The sequence below is a fragment of the Ranitomeya variabilis genome, chromosome 7 (assembly GCF_051348905.1).
Source record: "Ranitomeya variabilis isolate aRanVar5 chromosome 7, aRanVar5.hap1, whole genome shotgun sequence".
NCBI classification, from domain to species: domain Eukaryota; kingdom Metazoa; phylum Chordata; class Amphibia; order Anura; family Dendrobatidae; genus Ranitomeya; species Ranitomeya variabilis.
Genome location: NC_135238.1, coordinates 25,461,595 through 25,484,237, shown reverse-complemented (window position 1 = coordinate 25,484,237; position 22,643 = coordinate 25,461,595). Strand labels below are relative to the sequence as shown.

At 43.7% G+C, this 22,643-nt stretch overlaps 1 protein-coding gene across 1 annotated transcript in view; it reads left to right on the top strand.

The window, feature by feature from the left end:
- ADCY9 (adenylate cyclase 9) overlaps positions 1 to 22,643 on the top strand; it is a 72,533-nt gene that overhangs the window by 25,121 nt on the left and 24,769 nt on the right. The window contains exon 2 of the mRNA XM_077274606.1: positions 20,584 to 20,774. Within this exon, the coding sequence (XP_077130721.1) occupies positions 20,584 to 20,774 (191 nt within the window). The remainder of the gene's footprint in view (positions 1 to 20,583; positions 20,775 to 22,643) is intronic.

Sequence of the window (22,643 nt, the reverse complement as noted above, 5' to 3'; positions counted from 1 at the left end):
ACTTAATTTCTAATCAGCCAATCACATGGCGGCAACTCAGTGCATTTAGGCATGTAGACATGGTCAAGACAATCTCCTGCAGTTCAAACCGAGCATCAGTATGGGGAAGAAAGGTGATTTGAGTGCCTTTGAACGTGGCATGGTTGTTGGTGCCAGAAGGGCTGGTCTGAGTATTTCAGAAACTGCTGATCTACTGGGATTTTCACGCACAACCATCTCTAGGGTTTACAGAGAATGGTCCGAAAAAGAAAAAAAATCCAGTGAGCGGCAGTTCTGTGGGCGGAAATGCCTTGTTGATGCCAGAGGTCAGAGGAGAATGGGCAGACTGGTTCGAGCTGATAGAAAGGCAACAGTGACTCAAATCGCCACCCGTTACAACCAAGGTAGGCCTAAGAGCATCTCTGAACGCACAGTGCGTCGAACTTTGAGGCAGATGGGCTACAGCAGCAGAAGACCACACCGGGTACCACTCCTTTCAGCTAAGAACAGGAAACTGAGGCTACAATTTGTACAAGCTCATCGAAATTGGACAGTAGAAGATTGGAAAAACGTTGCTTGGTCTGATGAGTCTCGATTTCTGCTGCGACATTCGGATGGTAGGGTCAGAATTTGGTGTAAACAACATGAAAGCATGGATCCATCCTGCCTTGTATGGAGCATCTTTGGGATGTGCAGCCGACAAATCTGCGGCAACTGTGTGATGCCATCATGTCAATATGGACCAAAATCTCTGAGGAATGCTTCCAGCACCTTGTTGAATCTATGCCACGAAGAATTGAGGCAGTTCTGAAGGCAAAAGGGGTCCAACCCGTTACTAGCATGGTGTACCTAATAAAGTGGCCGGTGAGTGTACATCACTGGAGACATTGGGCTGGGGCAGATACATCACTGGAGACATTGGGCTGGAGCATATACATCACTGGAGACATTGGGCTGGAGCATATACATCACTGGAGACATTGGGCTGGAGCATATACATCACTGGAGACATTGGGCTGGAGCATATACATCACTGGAGACATTGGGCCGGAGCATATACATCACTGGAGACATTGGGCTGGAGCATATACATCACTGGAGACATGTGGCTGGGGCATATACATCACTGGAGACATTGGGCTGGAGCATATACATCACTGGAGACATTGGGCTGGAGCATATACATCACTGGAGACATTGGGCTGGGGCATATACATCACTGGAGACATTGGGCTGGAGCATATACATCACTGGAGACATGTGGCCGGAGCATATACATCACTGGAGACATGTGGCCGGAGCATATACATCACTGGAGACATGTGGCCGGGGCATATACATCACTGGAGACATGTGGCCGGGGCATATACATCACTGGAGACATGTGGCCGGGGCATATACATCACTGGAGACATGTGGCCGGGGCATATACATCACTGGAGACATGTGGCATATATATCACAGGAGATGCTGCTGCTGTCTTCTTTTGTAGGACAGAAGTGCATTGTCCACTAACTCCTCCCACAAAGTATGTCCTGACCAACATAATCTTCCATTACACATGCAGCAGTGTCCTGTAGAGAACACTGTGTGCATTTTCGCAGAGTAAGAAGAAATTAAAGGGCCAGGAGCCATCAAAACGCAGCTGCCAGCCAGAGCACTTAGGTTCCCAGGAATCTTCCCAGGGGGTCACAAAAAAGGTCATTGCCGGTCTGAGGTTCCCCACCCCTGTCCCAGTCGATCCATCTCACCAAGTTAGGCCCAACAGAGCCCCAATGGAGACGTTCAGTATAATAGGGCAGACGGAGTTACTTAGGATTCCGTGCCGGAGGTATTCTTCTTTTAAAACGGGCCTAAAAAGATGGACATCGACATGGCAGAATCCAAAATGACTACATTTGCCATATTACACTGAATGGCTCAGTCTCAGAGGCTCCATCTGAATCCCATTGTCTGAGATTTAGATGGAAACCCTGATGCAAGTGCTCAGCAGAGAGCACAGGATAAGTGTGAACAGGCCTTAGTGGATTCCTAATTCCAATTTATGAACAACCTTCCACTATTTGGATATTTTATCAGTCAGGTTTAGCTATAAATATACACTTTACTCACATCTGAGGGTTTGTTTCAATGTATCTAGTCTACACAATCCTCTGTGAGCTAAAGATGTCGGCAGTGCAAACTTCTCCCTTATCCTAAAAGTTATATGATAAACTTTATCACTGTATCTGCAGGTGGGGTAGCTCACAGAGGATTTCCCGGATTTGATACATACTGTAGAAGTAGACATTTAACTACTCACAGCTGAAGGTTTGCTACAATGTATCTTGTCCAAATAATCCTCTGAGAGATAAAGATGTCAGCAGTGCAAATCTCTCTCCTATCCTGAGGGTTTGCTACAATGAGATAAACTGTATCAGCAGGCTAATTAGCTCACAGAGGATTGAATACATAGAACTAGGCACTTCACTACTCACAGCGGAGGGTTTGTTACAATTTATCTTGCTCACACAATCCTCTGTGAGCTAAAGAGCCAATCTCTCTGCTATCCTGATGGTTTGCTACCATGAGATAAACTGTATATACAGGTCGGTAAGCTCACAGAGGATTGCCAGGATTGGATACAAAGTAAAAAATAAAATAAAAAATTAAAATTTCCTACTTTTTTTCTTATGGCCCTCCTTTACATTTTGCTGAACTGCATGTCCCATGAATTTCGGCTAGCGGACTAAGTTTTTTGCATTTCTACCATGAAACTTCCTCAATACTCCAGTGTTTCAGACAGGTTTCATGCGCAGCACGTATTGCCTGGCAACTTCACAGGAGATTTACTGACTGATTGTTGACATTGGAGGCTGTTGAAAGGCAGATTTTGGAGAATGAAGGCGAGTACACGTATATGCTGGTAAATGTGAGCTGTAATTAAAGACAATGTTTTACCAGGCTGTAAATGTAGCAGTGCATACACACCTTCTAGGGCATCGGTCTCCAAACTGTTTCTCTTCAGCTGTTGCAAAACTACAACTCCCAGGAAACTAAGCCTTGGTGGACCTTGAGGTACGCTTGGGATCATTGCTCTGTTGGACGGCCCAATGACGCCCAAGATTCAGATTCCTCAACGAAGACTTGGAATTTTTTTCCCCCAAGATTTCCTGATACTTGAATCCATCTTACCCTTCACATGCTGCAGGTTTCCAGCTTGAAATGAAGCTACGCAACCCCAGGCCATCACTATACCACTGTCATGCTTCTTTATAGGCATGACCGAGCATTCACCATGCTTCACTCTAGGCATCATTAGGCCACCACCATGCTTCACTGTAGGCATCATAGGAGCACCACCATGCTTCACTGTAGGAATCACTGAGTCATCACCAGCTTCACAGTAGGCATCGCAGAGTCCCACCATGCTACACTGTAGGCATCATTGAAGGCAGAAATAACCATGCTTCACAGTAGCCACTACAATGCTCCAATGTAAATATCACTAGGTCCCTGCCATGATGCATTGTAAGCATCACCAAGCTGCCATCATGCTTCAATCTAGGCATCACTGAGCCACCGCCATGCTTTACTATTGGCATCCTGAAGCTGGTGATGCCACTAAGCTGCACTGTAAGCATCTTCGAGCCACCACCATGCTGTACTGAAGAAATCACCAAGCCACCACCATTTTTCACTGTAGGCATCACTTAGCCACTATCATGCTTCACTGTAGTCATCACCGAGCCAGCACCATACTTCACTGTAGGCAGATTGTTGTTTTTTTTCAGTGTGAGATTCATTTATCCTTCTCCTCAAATCTTTTGACAACACAAGAATATTAGTCAACTTGAGGCAATTGCCCAAAAGGAATGGGCTAAGAAACTGAAAAACTTTGACAAGCTGGTGTCTTACTATGCATCACGTTTGCAGCAGGTCGTAACAGCCAGCGCTTTTCTACTAAGTTTACTAAGTGCTAAAGATGCTTGCAATGAAGGGATGGATATTTCTGAGACTGCAGTAGTCAGTAAAAGTGAACCTTTATGGTGAATTTGGAGAAACTACTTGTTATAGTTCTTGTTTCATTGGTTTATTACAAACAGCGGATTTTGTAAATTTTGCTAATAAAGCAAATTTTCAATAGTGAGGGATGAATAATTTTGATTATAACTGTACAGAGGTGTAATACAGATGTATACATGAGCACTTAGACTGTAATACACTAATGGGAGGTAGTGACGCTATAAATTCTGTAAAGCTTATAATCGCCTCTATTGCAGGCTGGACTTTCAGCTTCTCATATTCGTGGAAGACATTTCCTAGAAATCTGGCCTCGTACATAGTTTATATAAATGAATGGTTCTTTGGCAGCGAAGAGGAAGTATATATTATATTTACACATTTCCCTGGCACTTGGCTGCTATGTATCAGTATATACCAGGGATGCAAATTCCATGGAGGTCTGGTTCTCCCCATAACTATAAATTAGGTATACAATGGTAGTGACTATTCGGGTGCGTATTTGGATAGGAATTTTCATCTTTATAAACTACATTATAAATCAGTATATCCATACCTGACAACTTGGAAAGCTGGGGATCAGGGGAACATCCTGAGGGTCGCTGTGACCATTTTCATTTTACGCTAAACGATTTCTCTAACCACACACGGCTTCTTCACAGAAATATTTATCTGTGACCCATTAGTGTTCTCAGACAGAGCACTACCGCTTTAATGACACCACACACACACACACACACACACACACACACACACACACACACACACACACACACACACACACACTGTCCTTTACACAGAGTATTAGGGACACAGCACATCCCCCACACACAGTATACTGCCCCAACAGAATGATGCCCACGGTGCCCCCACACAATATAACGCCCAATCACACCCCACAAAACATTATGCCCACCCACAATACGATGCCCAAAGTCCACCCACACACAGTATGATGCCCACAAACACAATATGATACCCACAGTACCTCATGATCCTCACAGTGCCCCATACAGTATGATGCCCACACACAATATTCCCCCACATACAGTATTATGCCCACAATCACCACACACACAGTATGATGCTCACGCTACCTTCAAATAGTATGAGGCCCACACACAGTATATTGCCCACATTCCCTTCACATAGTATGAAGTCCACACACAATATGATACCCACAGTTCCCCCACACAGTATGATGCCCACACACAGTATGATGCCCACACACAGTATGATGCCCACAGTCCCCCCACATACAGTAAGATGCCCACAGTTCCCCCACAAAGTATGATGCCCACACACAGTATGATACCCACAGTCCCCCACACACAGTATAGTGCCCACAATCCCCCCACACACAGTATGATACACACACTCCCCCCACACACAGTAAGATGCCCACAGTTCCCCCACACAGTATGATGCCCACACACAGTATGATGCCCACACACAGTATGATACCCACAGTACCCCCACATACAGTAAGATGCCCACAGTTCCCCCACACAGTATGATGCCCACACACAGTATGATGCCCACAGTCCCCCCACATACAGTATGATGCACACAATCCTCCACACAGCATAGTGCCAACAATCCCTCATGTACTCCCAATATGGACTCCGTTCTCCAGCGTCCAAGGCTATTCTCTGCAGAGCATTGCCGCCATGACACAGCCATGTCTACAGATCATCGATCCTATTGATTTCATGTAAGGGAAGTATTTGGCTAATAATGAGCCCATATTTCGTGAGGATTGATACTGCTCATGCCTACATAGGGCGTCCCTGATGATCCCATTTCTGCAGTGCATCTTCCTAGTGACCTCTACAGGTGCTTCCCTTTGGAACATGCAGAGCATCATTCCATTTTTTTAACCCCTCATTCTCCTGCTGCAGAACCAAGGAATTTTCTGCTGCTTTAATACCACACAGACAGGAATTTCAGGGCGTTTAATGCATTTGTGAACGACCCCCCTCCTCCCTGCTTTTCCAACTCTGGGTTTCCTCCTCTCACCTTGACATCTTGGGCCATAAAAGGCAGAGAGGATCCTTTCCTGCAGCTGGTGAGCAGACCCCCTCTATGGGGGGGGGATGGGTTACGCTTGGATTAATGGGCATGTGCAAAAATTAACCCTTACTGAACAAAGCAAATAAGGAACCTTACCGGAGATTTGCAATATAAATTAACCTGCGTTTGCGTCTACGTTTCTATACAATTTTACAATACAAAATGCATGCATATTTAAATAGATATCTTAGACCTGATGAGGCTGGTGTATTTATTTATTTATTTATTAAACATGTCTGAATGGCTGTATAATCTTAAAATGAAAATGTTATGACACTCAAAAAAAAAAAATGGATTACACAGCTGTTATAACGTGCATTTACAAAGTAAGTACACCATCCTCATCAGGTCTGAAAGATTTATTTCATAGTGGGTGCAGTTAATATTGTAAAATTTGGCGGAGGAGTATGTGACCATATATTATTTGGCCTCTTCTTCTCGTGCCTGTGCTACCTTCCTTTGCGCAGTGTTCTTCAACATCCCTTCATCAGCCGCCATTCTATGGGCAAGATTGCCAAGCGGATGGCACAGAGGGCTAGCTACTCAAGGGGGGATGTTTTAACCAATATTGGAAATGGTCCTAAATTTGAAGAAAATATATATCACTTTGCACCATGACTGACACTTGCAGCATGTACTGAGCAGTGTGAGATCTCAGCAGGGAAGAGGGACTTTGAGGAGCAAGATAACGTAAACTTTCAAATAGGATTATGAAGCCATTGGCGGCAAGTACACCATTGTCATCAGGTCTAAGAGATCTGTTTTAATAATACCTGCAGTTTTTATCTTAAAAGCCAGTGACAAATCCGCTTTAAAGGGTTAAAGTTGGTCACATCAATATTGCAAACTGTGAGAAACAATTTCCATTGGTGATGACTAAAGTACTGGGAAAATTAGTTTAATTAATTTACATGGGAACGTGCGGCACCTGGACATTGTACAATACCGGTATCTGATTTATTTAGGTTATCAGTCTGAATCCGATTTTTACGGGAAGATGGACTATGCCTTTAAGTGTAACGCGGATACCCCTTTTCCCAAGAAAGCCAATTTTTCCTTACAAAATCTGCACACACGTAAACAAAATCTGTGTGTTTCCCAGAGAATGACATATTACCGAAAAAGCCAGCGACTTGATTACAACAGCAAGCATGCAAACCTTTTCTAATGGCTTTTTGGCAGACAGTCTGTCAGACCTTAAAGCCCCAATATTTTATTCTCGCTGCTTGTCTGCGCAGTATTTGTCATTAGGCAGCGAGTCAGACGGAATTCGCTGTTCCCACACTAAAGCCAATCACATCACTTTAATATGTTTTTCCAAGGAAAAGTGAAATACAGATGGGGCGCAGGTAACGCTGCTTAAAGGGCATCTGTCACTAAGACAGATCCCTTTAATTGAGTGGGCTGGAAACGCTCAGGATGCTGCTTAGTAATACCGCCAGTGACAGCACTGGATCTCCAGGCCCTTGTGGAGATCTGCTGCTGCCATTCACACTAAGGAATGAGGACAGAGGTATAATTTTTAGACCCTGATGCAAAATCTGTTACCTACCATGTGCCATTTATAATACTTATGAAACAAATAGACTTTTGGACCACTGCGCCCCCTATTGTTACACCACAGAATGGTGATGGTAATATTTGCGATGCAATGAAGATGAGGCATTGTTCGACCATATTATTTTGGGGCATTTTTCATCAGGCGCATATGTTATATAAAATAATTCCCTCTATTGCTTAGTGCACCCTCTCAGAATCTTTTGTTTGAAGCTGGGAGGCAATATGAGTCTAGCTGTCAATTTTCCAACTTGCCATAAATATTTTAATTTTTTAACCTGGTATAAATGCCCCTTTTCTCCTGAATCCGGCCTTGTTTTTCTCTTCTTCCTGCGCCTCTCCGTTCCTGAGATATGACCCTGTTTATAAATCTAATCTTGTTATCCAAGGAGGAGTGGTCCTCAAGGAAACGCCCACAAACAAAAGGTGAAGACAACTCCCACTTGGCTAAAAAAAAAGACGATTTATATACAGGGAAGAAGAGGCCATATCTCAGGAACGGAGAGGTGCAGGAAGACGAGAAAAACAACGCCGGATTCAGGAGAACAGCGGCATTTACACCGGGTAGTAAAAAAATGACATTTGTATGACAAGTAATAAATCCTCTATGAAGGGCGATGTCTCGGGAGAAAAATTGTCAGGATATGCCTTCCTCTTCCGATGTGAGGAGGTTAAGCCTTTTGGAAAAAGGAAAGTAGATTCACATTTACGTTTAGTTATTTTACGTAAAAGTTTCAAAAGATACATGGAAATTGGTGCTTAGCTGGACATGGCTTGGCCCTCTACAACCATCATTACCATGATTTATGCCAGGAATTTGGGTAAACTTCTAGCCAAAATCAGTTTGTAGGGTACAGGCAGCTCAAAGACATGTCAAATTTATTAAGAGGTGCCCACAATTTGGTGACGTAGGACAGAAAATGTATGATGTGATCGGACCGGTTGCTGCGAGAAATTTTCACTCTCGTTCCTGATTGTTCGATACGTGGCCGGTGGTCTCAGACAACAGAGAATATCGTTTTCTGTATCCTGAGAAGACAATTCCTATGTACAACAGCGAGTGCAGGAGAGCGGGTTGTATTGCAAAATGCTTTCGGAGTCAGCCAAAAGGTGTCCTGTTCTGCCAAGGGGGAGTTTAAGAGGAACGTGCGCTTGCCTTAGGCGAGAACAAAAGGGCACTGACGAAGGGCTGTAGTAATTACATGACTGTGTCCCTGAGGCTGGCGCTGTGCCACACGGTCACCCGGGAAGAGGGAGGATTGCAGTCAAGAGTTTACTTTAGAGTTGGTTAAATTTTTCAGGGAATATTAAGAAAAAAAATGGTCAGGGTCTGTGTCCTAAAACTTCTATATTTGTCCAAAAAATGCCATCTTATCTTTACTTTCACGCAGTTAATTCTCAGGAACCCAACTGCGTAAAAATGACCTCAGAAGGGACTTCCTACTTCATTGACTCCTACCTTCGCTGGACATGTTTATTCGACCAGCTGCGTAGCTGGCGTTCCTATTTCCGGGACCTCACAATCGTAAGAACAGGACCCAGAAATGCCCAGTCCGAATGTTTACATGTGCGCCACCAATAGCAGAAAAAAAATGCAAATTTGTCATAAAAAGTTTTGAAGTTCCGCTAACCCTACAAAATAATGTCCCCTTAGCTGTCTCCATCCCAGTCCCACAACTTCTCTTCCCATCCATCGCTAGAAAAAAAACAAGGGATTCTCTGAAGATTTTGTGTCTTGTTCAGCGGCCAAGGTCTGCAGTGTCACCTTTGTCCGGAAGCCACCTGACCTCACACGCGCTCTCTCGACTGGTCGTGGAAAAGCTTCAGGCATGGAAGCCGTCATGCAAGGTTTTCTATGAGCTTTCTCATTTCACGGCCAGGATTTGTTTTCACCTTATCTTAACATCTGGTAGTAGAACAGTTAAAAGCACATAATAAGTTATTTATAAGCATTGATTTATGTATTCTGCAGTATGTAGAGATTATTTTTCCAATTTTTTTTTTTTGTTATATTTAGTGTTATGCAGATCCTTGGGACTGTGGGAGCTAAGCATGTCCCTAGAAGTAGGGGTGCCTTCTTCTGTCCCCCCAGATTACTCCTGAAGGTCAAGACATCGGGTTAAGATGCTCCTAGATCAACCTTTATGTGTTCCCTCCCCCATTCAGGGAGGTGGGAAGCTGAAGTGTATAGTAACAAACTAACTAGACAAACAAGGGAAGACGGACAGGGATAAATAATCATACAAAATACACTCACCAAATAGAGTGGAACACATTGGGGTTAAAGTAAGGAGAAACCAAATAGGAGAGGATGAGGATGTACACACAAATAAACTCCAAGCAACAATGTTTTGAAAAAATCTGTACCTCCAACCACGAACTACACCTCAAACTCTAAATCAGGCAGTAAGAACTAACACTGGCAAATCCCAAGTGCCACCAAAATGGACAACAACTGTGACTCCACAGTCTTGCATAGCAGATGGGAGGCCAACACTGAATACCTGAGACAATTCAGATAGGAAAGCTCTAGGAGCTTCAACTGAACAGATTAACCCACTGCCAGCAAGGAAAAATCTGTACTGATTAATAAGATGGTGAAGTATTCTAACAGTGCAGGAGTTTGTGAACCTGGACACCACCATCTGGCCCGTTTCTGTTGTGGTATCCCTGTTACATTTATTCCCTGCCCGCAAAGAGGCTAAATGTTATACATAACTGAATATTAACACATAAGAATGGAGCCATAAACAGCAACTTGCTGATTGTTTTTACTGAGCAACAGAAACAGCATGGATTCTTTGCTGCAAAAGAGTGCATTAAATACATTATAAAAATCCTTGGGCTTCCCTGATTTTGCCGCTTTTTTCCGTTTTGTGCTGCGTTGCTCCATTGAAGAGATATTTATATTTGTTGCTTTTAGAGCGCATTATGTGAAATCTCTACTTTCAGTTCAACTGGGCATTTCTTCAGTCTTCCCTGGGGGCATGTTTTTTCACTCCTCCCTCACAGAAGCTGCCAATCACAGTTCGGTAATGTCTGAGACTGCTAGATAGGCAGCAGAGCTGTGATTGGCAGCAACTGGGTGGGAGGAGTTAAAGCACAAGCCCCCAGAGAAGACTGTGAAGAAAGAGAAAAGATTGCACATACTGTGCTTCACAAGAAACAAAATCGAATATCTTGGCAGTGGAGCGACGCAGCACAAAAAGGAAAATAGCAGCAGAATCAGGGGAGCTATGGGATTTATATAATTTCATTAGCTCAATTTTTTTAGAATGTGATAGGTCCTCTCTAAATGTACGTGATGAGCCCTTACATATTTACTTTTTTATTTTTTGCAAGTTAATTAATTAAAAAACTGTGCCTCCAGTCCATGGGTTCTTGACCATGCCACAATAGGCTTCCTGTTTCCAAAGCTCAAAGGGCCCAATTTATTATTGAATTTGCGGCTGTTTTTGAGTGTTTTGCTCCTTTTTTTGTTTGTGTCATAGTCATCTTTCCACTTGTGCCTTTTTTAAGTCTATTTTATATGTGTTCGTCTGTTTGTTGTTTTTGATCGCTATTATGGGGAGAATTTAATGTTTTTTTTTAGATATTTTTTTGCCAGATTCATTATTTGCAATTTTTTCGAAAAGTTCTCCTATCAGAGCGATTTTACATATGCCAGTTATTTTGGTACAATTTTTGCTTCATTTTGTGAAATATGAGACTTTTGACATTAAGAGGTTGCAAAAAAAGATTAAAGACAAAAATAAAGGCCATTTTTGGGATTCATCAATTTTATGCAATTTTGAAGAACTTTGTGCAACAAAAACAGCAAAACTAACAAATAAAATAAATTTTTAAAAATGATGAATCGGGGCAAATATGTCTGATTTGTTTAAAGTATTTTAATGTTCCATTTAGCTATTGCCAAAAGTCGCAATTTTCACAGTCCATGTCAGGGTTGGAGTATATACTATTATTTGATTACCGGCATTTGGTTACTGTATATTGGTATTATTTGTGCCCTCTGTGGTGGTATTTGTGTGGCACTTTATGGAAGAGCTGTATGAGACCTTTATTTAGGCAGCAGTGTGGAAGTATTATTTGGCCACGATATGGCACTATTATTTATACACTATACTGTAAGGCACCTCTAATGAGACACTGTATGGTATGGTTATCTGTACACTGTATGACAGCACAATACATAGGGGCGCTACCAGAACTTTTCGGGGGAAACAAGTAGACAGGTTGGATTTTAACTCATTCAATGCTTTGTTACGTGACAGATAAATAATGGGCAGCCCCTTATCTCCTTTCCCAAATTGTAATAACGTATGTTCCCCTTAAATCAAAAACTTCTGTCGCCCGCACAGTGATGATGATCCCAGAATACTGATGAACTCTGGTCTACAATCCATCAGATGTGGGTTTACGGGATTCTGTCCCGGTGCACTGTGTGCCACCCCCGCCGCCCTTCACACACCCATTTCTGCGGCTTCCCCTGTCTGTGTGTTTTGGCTCCCGGCCTGACCCTGGCAGCTGGATCACTAATCAAAGACTACTCAGTCAGTAGGCAAGTCCAGACTAAACTGGCAGAAGACAACCTCTATTTGGTCTAAAGAGCTTACACTCTGGTGCTTTTTAGTCCTAGTATAACATTTGGGGAGTCCTTACATCCCCCATGTGTGACCAAATAATGCACTTAAAAAAATAAAAGTGGCATTTTCAAGTTTAAAAGTAATCCCCCCATCCATAGGATGCAGGAGGTCAATTATCGGCACTGCCGTTCCACTATTTGTGAATTGGATCGCCTAGGATATCAGGGGTTGCGTTCACTTGGTGTTCAGGACTCCTATGAGAATGAATGGAGATCTAGTACACATGATCAACCACTGATCCATTAGATCCCCGATTCCCTGGATCGGTGGGGATCCCAATAGTCAATGATCAGTAAGTTATCCTCTATCTAGTGGATTGAGGATAAATTCTAAACTTGGGTGAATGAAAAGTTTAAATCCCATTTATCAGGTTTCTAAAGGGCAGGGCTTAATAAAACCACACCCCAAAGTGGGGCACTTCTAATCATTTGTGGGCGATCATGGTGGTCCTGTGGGCAGGGCTTACAAATCCTTAATTTCTATGATGGTAAGAATTTCCCAGTGGGCTGTGTAGTGCCCCCGATGCTGATGTTGATAAACCTACCTAGTAAAGTTAAATTTTGGTTCCTCGGGGGAGGCACTATTTATTGCCAAGTCTCCTCCTTCCCAGGCCTCAAGCAGGGGTGTAACTAGGGGATATGACAATGGATCTATCACTTTACTATCAGTCATTTACAAGCAATCTATGGCCCAGATTCATTTATTAAGAGGAGTGTGCCTATTATATTAATTAAAAACGAGTGGCACAAAAATATTTCAATGAAACTGGAAGTCGGGTGAATACTATTTGGCAAATTGGGGCCTAAACTTTTCCCCCTGGTGCTAAGCCTCCGGCCTCGCATGGTTTAGGTCTATGCCAGTCAATAAATACAGCTGTGACTTTTTGCTATCTGACCTTCTTCTGATCGTTTCTCTTCTCTTTCCTTCTCCTTTCTCCCATCTTGCCAGCCTCGTCCCTCTGTTTCGGCATCTCTCTCCCTCTCGCCCACTCCTCCTTGGCTCCGTGCCATTCCCTCCCTCCTCATTACTCATGTATCTGCTGAACGTTTAAGCTTTGTGAAATATACATGAAGACACAAGTGTCCCTTTCACACCGTCAGGTCTCAGGGACACAAGGCCCTCGCCTGCTCTCAGCTGTCACCTCTGTCTTTCCAGCCAACCCGCTGCTGACAGAATGCATTAAATGCAAATCTGACGTGGTATATACCGCCTAAGGAGTAGAAGTGCAGTATATAGACACGGCACTGAGATACGGGGACAGCATAATTTCACATACATTATTATATATTCCTATCTGGGAGTTCACAACCAGTGGAATCTTTAAAAAGTAATTTCCCCTTAAAAAAAAGACCTGTCACTTGCTATATAAATTTGTTTGTTTTTCACCTGGTGTAAATGGCGCAGTTCTCCTGAATCCGGCGTTGTTTTTCTTTTCTTCCTGCGCCTCTCCGTTCCTGAGATATGGCCCTTTTTTACCTTATCATAAATATAGTCTTTGTAGCCAAGAGGGCGTGGTAAACAAGAAGACGCCCCTGAGGATAGTTGAAGACCACACCTTTTTGTCTAACAAGACATGCAGGGAATAAGGGGCAATATCTTAGGAACGGAAAGGCGCAGAAACAAAAGAAAGATATCGCCGAATTCAGGAAACTATCGTCATTTAGATCAGATCAAATAAAATACGTATTGATGGAAAATAAAGGGTAATATTCACCTACCCTTACCAAAGCCTGTAGTTAACAGGTTGAATGCACTGGTGTGTCCCACTTTTCCACAGGTCCTGTATGATATATAAATCCGCCTTTAGTTGTACAGCAGTAGTTTTTAGTGGTGCTTAGCAGTATTATTAGATCACCTTGTTCGGTTCACTGTATGTTGGTATTATATGAGCACTGTATGGCGATATTTACAGTATAGAAAATCCAAAAAAGAACAGTCTGATATTTTAAGTATACACCGATCCTGGCTATGCCATCAGGCTTTATTGTTTCACTTTTCTTTCCACTGGATACAACAGAAACTTCTTCGCTCCATGATGAATAGCCATGAAATAAAGCTTTGCCCAGAAAAAGTCACATCTGTTGTCCATAAATCTTTAAACATGTCTGAATGTCTAAAAAAAAAAAAAAGACTAAAAGATGCTAAAAACTCAAAAGCCGAAGGGTTTAGAGGAGAACCATTAAGTTAATGCCTCTGATGAAAAATACTTAGAAAATTGCTTAAGTAGCAATTGCTATGACCTAAACTTAGTGCAATCGCCTAGTTGTCTGCCATAGTGATCAGAAGATACTGAAGAGATTCTGGGAAATAAAGAAATCATCGTCACGTGCAGCATTACAAGGAAAAAAATAACAATCAGATCCATCAACAGCAGCTTGTTGATGATTTCCATCTATATTTTTTTTTTACATAAAAGGGATATTCCTAAAAAAAAAAAAAAGTTATCCTCTATTCATAGGATAGGGGGATAATGTGCTGATCAATGGGGGTCCATCCATCCATCCAGCGTTCCTAAAATTGGGTTTCTGCAACCACCTCTTGAACGGAGCACAAGTGTGCATACCAACTTCTACTTGTTCCTTTCACTGTCTACAGTACTGCCTGCATTCGAAGGATAAGATTGACAATAGGATCCATCAACAGCAGCTTGTTGATGATTTTCATGCATCATTTTTTTTTTTTTTTCTTTACATGAAAGGGATATTCTTCCCCCCAAAAAAGAAGAAGTTATTCCCTATCCTATAATACTGCCTGAGATAACTGGCAGCATTAGAAGGAAAGGATTAATAATCGGATCCATCAACAGCAGCTTGGTGGTGATTTCCTTGCATTTTTTTTTTACGTGAAAGGGTTATTCCCTTCACAAATAAGTTATTTTCTATCGTGGTCCGACTGCTGGGATCAGCACCGCCACTCTAATGGGACTGCAGCCCCCCGCCGATTACTAATGAGTAGCCATTTTTAGTGGTCCCTGGAAGGGGGGCGTTGAATGGGCCTAAACTCCGATTTGAACCAATTAGTCCAGTAGAGTTTTTTTTTAAAAGGATGGACCGGTGTGATCAACCGCCTCTTAGTTAGAAATGGCCCCCAATGTCTGGCCGATCACAATGGCCCCCTCTATCCGGGGAGGCGCCCCTCTCAGTGACTGGTAATTACAGGTGCACTGTCACTTTAAGCGCTTCTTGTTTGTCTCCTTCCCAGGTACAGATGACTGGCACATTATAATGGCGGGTTTGTGGGCTGATGACGTGCACAGTTGCTAGTCTACGCACAATAGACACAAACTTCGCTGTGTTACTGAGTTTTATATGATATTGTGTGTTAATCTGAGGGGGATTAGGCAGCACTGCGCGTTCCTTTACATGAAAGGACTCCATAGACATGGCACAAGAAAAGGCAGCGTTGCTGTGTATCTTTCTCTGCACAACACATGGGGACAGAGAGAGATGGCTCACAGCCTACTATATAGGGAGAGCTGAGCCGATAACAGGGAATTCACAGACCACCGGCTGAGCGATCCCCCCCATCATCATAGTCACAACTGGTCATATAGCGGAACATGCATAGTGCGGTATTATACATGACAGATACACAAAATATCATGCAAAAATGTATGTCATCTCTGTAAGTACTTGTCCTGTGCTGTTCCTGAGTTACATCCTGTATTATACCCCAGAGCTGCACTCACTATTCTGCTGGTGCAGTCACTGTGTACATACATTACATTACTGATCCTGAGTTACATCCTGTATTATACCCCAGAGCTGCACTCACTATTCTGCTGGTGGAGTCACTGTGTACATACATACATTACTGATCCTGAGTTACATCCTGTATTATACTCCAGAGCTGCACTCACTATTCTGCTGGTGCAGTCACTGTGTACATACATTACATTACTGATCCTGAGTTACATCCTGTATTATACCCCAGAGCTGCACTCACTATTCTGCTGGTGCAGTCACTGTGTACATATATTACATTACTGATCCTGAGTTACATCCTGTATTATACCCCAGAGCTGCACTCACTATTCTGCTGGTGCAGTCACTGTGTACATATATTACATTACTGATCCTGAGTTACATCCTGTATTATACCCCAGAGCTGCACTCACTATTCTGCTGGTGGAGTCACTGTGTACATACATTACATTACTGATCCTGAGTTACATCCCGTATTATACCCCAGAGCTGCACTCACTATTCTGCTGGTGCAGTCACTGTGTACCATACATTACATTACTGATCCTGAGTTACCTCCTGTATTATACCCCAGAGCTGCACTCACTATTCTGCTGGTGGAGTCACTGTGTACATACATTACATTACTGATCCTGAGTTACATCCTGTATTATACCCCAGAGCTGCACTCACTATTCTGCTGGTGCAGTCACTGTGTACATACATTACATTACTGATCCTGAGTTACATCCTGTATTATACCCCAGAGCTGCACTCACTATTCTGCTGGTGCAGTCACTGTGTACATACATTACATTACTGATCCTGAGTTACATCCTGTATTATACTCCAGAGCTGCACTCACTATTCTGCTGGTGCAGTCACTGTGTACATACATTACAGTACTGATCCTGAGTAACATCCCGTATTATACCTCAGAGCTGCACTCACTATTCTGCTTGTTCTTATTGGAAAGAGTCAGCAACTCCAGTACTGTGAATGCAGCTCTGAAGTATAGTACAGGCTGTAACTCAGGATCAGTGACTTCATAAACAGCTTTGTAGTTTATCTGACCATGACTCCCCTCATGTGACATCAAGTAATGGGACAGAAAATATGGCCGCCTGAGGACTGGTCTTATGTTAAAAAAAAATCAGCTATTTTCTGAAGAGAAGATTTTTCCTAAATCTTGAAGATAATTGATTGCTGTCAGTAAAAAGGTACAGTCGTATACAAACCTAGATGCAACCATTGTTTCCAGGCATGGGCTTGAACTAAGGCTTTGGCCTAGTAACGTGAATGGCTTCAAAATAATTAGAGTCTTAAATAAGATTTATCGCTCTCAATAAATATGTAATTCTTTCCACCTGACATAAATGCCGCTGTTCTCCTGAATCCGGCGTTGTTTTTCTTTTGTTCCTGCGCCTCTCCGTTCCTGAGATATGGCCTCTTACTCCCTGTATATAATTCAAGTCTTCTTAGCCAAGTAGGCGTGGGACTGAAGACGACGCCCACATAGGAGGGATGAAGACCACGACCACTTGGCCAACAAGACTAAATTTACATGCTGGGAAGAAAGGGCGATATCTCGGGAACGGAGAGGCGCAGGAACAAAAGAAAAACAACGCCGGATTCAGGAGAATGGCGGCATTTACATCGGGTAAAAAAAAATAACATATTTAAATAATCCTAGATTTACCTTTAAGCCAGGAAAATGTAGAATTATACCGCATAAATGGGAAGGACTGAGGGTCCCTGTGCTGTAATACAGAGATGCATTTTGAGATATCGGCACCGCCGCGGGCAGTGCGGTCCAGGTTTTTCCATAGTGTCGGCTGCATTTCACTTCTGAGTATGTAATCGAGGGATGAATACCCTTGGAAACATGATGTCATCTATTATAATCTATCGAGCTTTCAGGGAAGAGGGTGGGCCAGAACGGACGCTTTAAAGGGAACCTGTCACCTGAATTTGGCGGGACCAGTTTTGGGTCATATGGGCGGGGTTTTCGGGTGTTTGATTCACCCTTTCCTTACCCGCTGGCTGCATGCTGGCCGCAATATTGCCTTGCGCAGGCGTGTACTCCGGAGGACAGAGAATGAACTTCAATCCAATATTGCGGCCAGCATGCAGCCAGCGGGTAAGGAAAGGGTGAATCAAACACCCGAAAACCCCGCCCATATGACCCAAAACTGGTCCCGCCAAATTCAGGTGACAGGTTCCCTTTAAAGGCTCCGTCTCAGGGGCTCCAGTTGGGCAGACTTGCCTTAAAGGGGAATTTCAATGAGGCATAGTTAATGCGGGGGGGGGGGGGGGGGGGATGTTTACAAGGTTGCTGTATATTTTTGCATTGTTGATCAATATATATATATATATGTATTATTATATATACCTATTGTGTTTTTATTGCATATTATGTGCCTTTTTTTTTCTCCTGCTCTTTTTATGGCGCCAACTCACTCCATAGCACAGTACGGAGATTGTACCCACTTACAGCAGACCTTTAATGTAATCTGCCTATGTATAACACACTAGGATAAATTTAAAGGGATTGTCTATTTATGACAACCATATTTTTTTTAAATGAACGAAAATGATCCAGAATATAAAATATAAGGAACGGGTCGCAGGTTCAAGTCCCCTGGGGTATTAAATGAAAAAAAAAGGGTTAATGTGTGCCACTGCAGTCATGATAAGCCATAAATAAAGGTCTAAATTCTTGAAAATAAAGGAAATAATTCTGTGTTTATGACCCCAGATGATCAGCCAGATCCTGGCAAATGCTGCAGGAGACAATGCACCGTCCCTAGTATGTGTGCTGCCACCTGCTGCTCATTGGGGGCACTGCACGCCATCGCTCGCCCCTTGCACAGCTGCTGCCCCATCGTTTACTGTATGTGCATTTTTGTGCCTCACATTCGCACGCACCCTCATAGCTGAGGTTGTATTTTTACTGCAGCTGTTCTGGTTTACAAGGCTCGCAATGTATGGCAGGGTCGGTGCTGGTATGTGATGGCTGGCGAGATTCTGCGTTATTAATAAAGTTGTGGGTAATTCTCAAGATAATTAGTTTATCATGCAAGGAGTAAAACGACGGGTCACACAGCACATGTCTGATGCCAAGTCTGCGTCTGCGAAGAGAAAAACATGTGATAGTCATGGAAGGACAGGGAGTACGGGACACGCTCGCCATGGCCAAAGGCAGAGCACACACCGTGCACCGAGGGGCGGCCATCAGATGCTGACCCTGGCATTACAGCGTCCAACAGTACAGAATTAGTTACACAGTGTCCCCAGAAACGTGACCACCACAGTTCCTCTATAACCGAGCTAGCCATAGTGCCCCATAACAGAGCTAGCCATATACCCTTATAACAGAGCTAGCCATAGTGCCCCTATAATAGAGCTAGCCATAGTGCCTCCATAACAGAGCTAGCCATAGTGCCTCCATAACAGAGCTAACCATATGCCCCTATAGCAGAGCTAGCCATAGTGCCTCCATAACAGAGTAGCCATAGTGCCTCCATAACAGAGATAGCCATATGCCTCCATAACAGAGCTAGCCATAGTGCCCCAATACCAGAGGTAGCCATTGTGCCTTCATACCAGAGCTAGCCATAGTGCCTCCATAACAGAGCTAACCATAGTGCCCCCATAACAGAGCTAACCATAGTGCCTCCATACCAGAGCTAGCCATAGTGCCTCCATAACAGAGCTAACCATAGTGCCCCTATACCAGAGCTAACCATAGTGCCTCCATAACAGAGCTAGCCATAGTGCCTCCATAACAGAGCTAGCCATAGTGCCTCCATAACAGAGCTAGCCATAGTGCCCCTATACCAGAGCTAGCCATAGTGCCTCCATAACAGAGCTAACCATAGTGCCCCTATACCAGAGCTAACCATAGTGCCTCCATAACAGAGCTAGCCATAGTGCCTCCATAACAGAGCTAGCCATAGTGCCTCCATAACAGAGCTAGCCATAGTGCCCCTATACCAGAGCTAGCCATAGTGCCTCCATAACAGAGCTAACCATAGTGCCTCCATAACAGAGCTAGCCATAGTGCCCCTATAACAGAGCTAGCCATAGTGCCCCTATAACAGAGCTAACCATAGTGCCCCATAACAGAGCTAGCCATAGTGCCTCCATAACATAGCTAACCATAGTGCCCCTATAACAGAGCTAACCATAGTGCCTTTATAACAGAGCTAGCCATAGTGCCCCTATAACAGAGCTAGCCATAGTGCCCCCATAACAGAGCTAACCATAGTGCCCCTATAACAGAGCTAACCATAGTGCCCCCATAACAGAGCTAGCCATAGTGCCCCCATAACAGAGCTAACCATAGTGCCTTTATAACAGAGCTAACCATAGTGCCCCTATAACAGAGCTAGCCATAGTGCCTCTATAACAGAGCTAGCCATAGTGCCCCCATAACAGAGCTAGCCATAGTGCCCCATAACAGAGCTTTCTATAGTCCCTATTTAACACCATCCAATATGTGCCTATATCAGTGACAACCATAGTGCCCCCATAATTTTGGCATCAGTGCAGCCATAATGACGTGCAGTCCCCATACCGCGGCAGCGGCTGATGGGATTACACAGATGGTTTAGTGACTGTAATGTCCCCTGTCCCCTCAGGCCTAAAGACCTTCCTGATCTCTGGGCGCAGACCTCGTGTGCCGAGCTGCAGCTGCTCCCAGACCTTGCTGCCATTACAGGAGGGATCAGACCCCGGCAGTGGCTCCCAGACCCCTCATGGCGTGGGGGGTCTCTTCGCTGACAGTGCCAGTGACTCTCTTCTCCATTGCTCTCACGTGGAAAGACTCAAGGTGGGTAATTACAGTATATCTGTGCAGTATGTGAATCGCAGAAATATCGGGTTATTTAGAAAAAAGTGATCCTTGGACATAGAGGGTTAATGACGCACATGTCATCTGACATCTCCGGCTGGTAGGAAAGCGTTAATGGTTTGATCTCTGTGGGATGTTAAGGATTGTCCCCAGGAGCAATCCCCCTGCCACCCCTTGTCCTCATTAGCAGCAATTAATGGCGGCACCCCCGGGCCCTTCTCCCGATGGGTGTGAGAGGCAGAGCAGCCTTAATGAGGCTCACATTCAATCCCAATCTATTAATGTCCCCAGGCCTCCTGCGCAGAGCTGTGCGACATGAGCGCACGTCACATTTTGGACTGTACGGTGTCATAGTGGGGTCAGATTGCGACTCCCAGGACACTGCGATCGCCACATGCAAGTCGCAGAAAAGTCGGAACAAGTTGGATTTTTTTTGTGCCTTTCTTGTTGGGACTTCATCACTAGCTTTTTTAGGCATCGTGTGTCTGTATTATCAGTGCACTGGATGGCAGAATTGTGTAGTTTATCAGAAAAAAAGCCATAAATATGAATGGGGTACGGTTTATGTAAATTCTGTCCCAAAGAGATAGTTTTACAGTTTTTAGATTTTGCCTATTTCTATGCTATTTATGTAGAATTTACATTTTAGGCATTAGGGTTCTGTCACACTGTGATGGTCTTCGGTAAGGAAGGGGGACTCAAACTGTCCCTGGAACTGGGACCTTAACAATCCCTGTCCCTAGGGTACTCTTGAAGGTAGAGAGGCCTGAGTCTCTGACCTTACTATGTTCCTGTTAAACTCTGATCTATTCCCTCCCCCACCCCATGAAGCATGGAACAGAAATGTAATGTAAACAAGACACAAAGGCAAAACAGGGAAAACAGAAAACCTCTATCATACAAAAGCACTAACCAACAATAGGGAGGAGGATAGGGACAGGGAGGAATAAACTAAATGGGACCATGGACCAGGAGATAAACACTCACGTACTACAGCAAACCACAGAACACCTCTACAACAACTCTACTCCAAGCACTTAGCTTTAGCACACAGCACAGGAAGACAAATCTTTCACTGGCAGGGACAAGAAGGTCTGACCAGTTTTTATAGGAAGAGGTAATGACCAGATCAGAAGCAGCTGAAATGAATCTGCATGTTTCTGGCCAGTATAGAAAGAGTCGTTAACTTCTGGGAGGGGGATAGGGACAGGGAGGAATAAACTAAATGGGAACAGAGACCAGGAAATAAACACACACGTACTACAGCAAACCACAGAATACCTCTATAACAACTCTACTCCAACCACTTAGCTTTAGCATGCAGCACAGGAAGACGAATCTTTCACTGGCAGGGACAAGAAGGTCTAACCAGTTTTTATAGGAAGAAGTAATGACCAGATCAGAAGCAGCTGAAATGGATCTGCATGTTTCTTGCCAGCATAGAGTCGTTAACTTCTTTAGCACCAGAAGAAATTAAATCCATTTAATATGAGACACAACTCACACCATCTCTAAAGAAGACCTGCGATTCATTACCCGACGTGACCGTCTAGCTCCAGATCTTCACACCCTCCTGACAGGTTCCTTCCACGGAGGCTGATGTGATTGTCTAAGAGTCCCATGGTGAGATGGACCTTTGCACTGAACTACCTCTTGGTTGATTTACCGCCACCACTAGGGGAAGCATACATATTTTTACAAGTCCCTTTGACTTCCTGGCATAAACCCATATGCAGTGAGCTCCCTCTAGTGGTGGCTACAGGCAGTTAGAATTTTATCATTTAACTCTTTTGTATAGGGAAGAAGTGGTGGTAGGACACCAATTCCCATAAAGATATGTTATAAGTA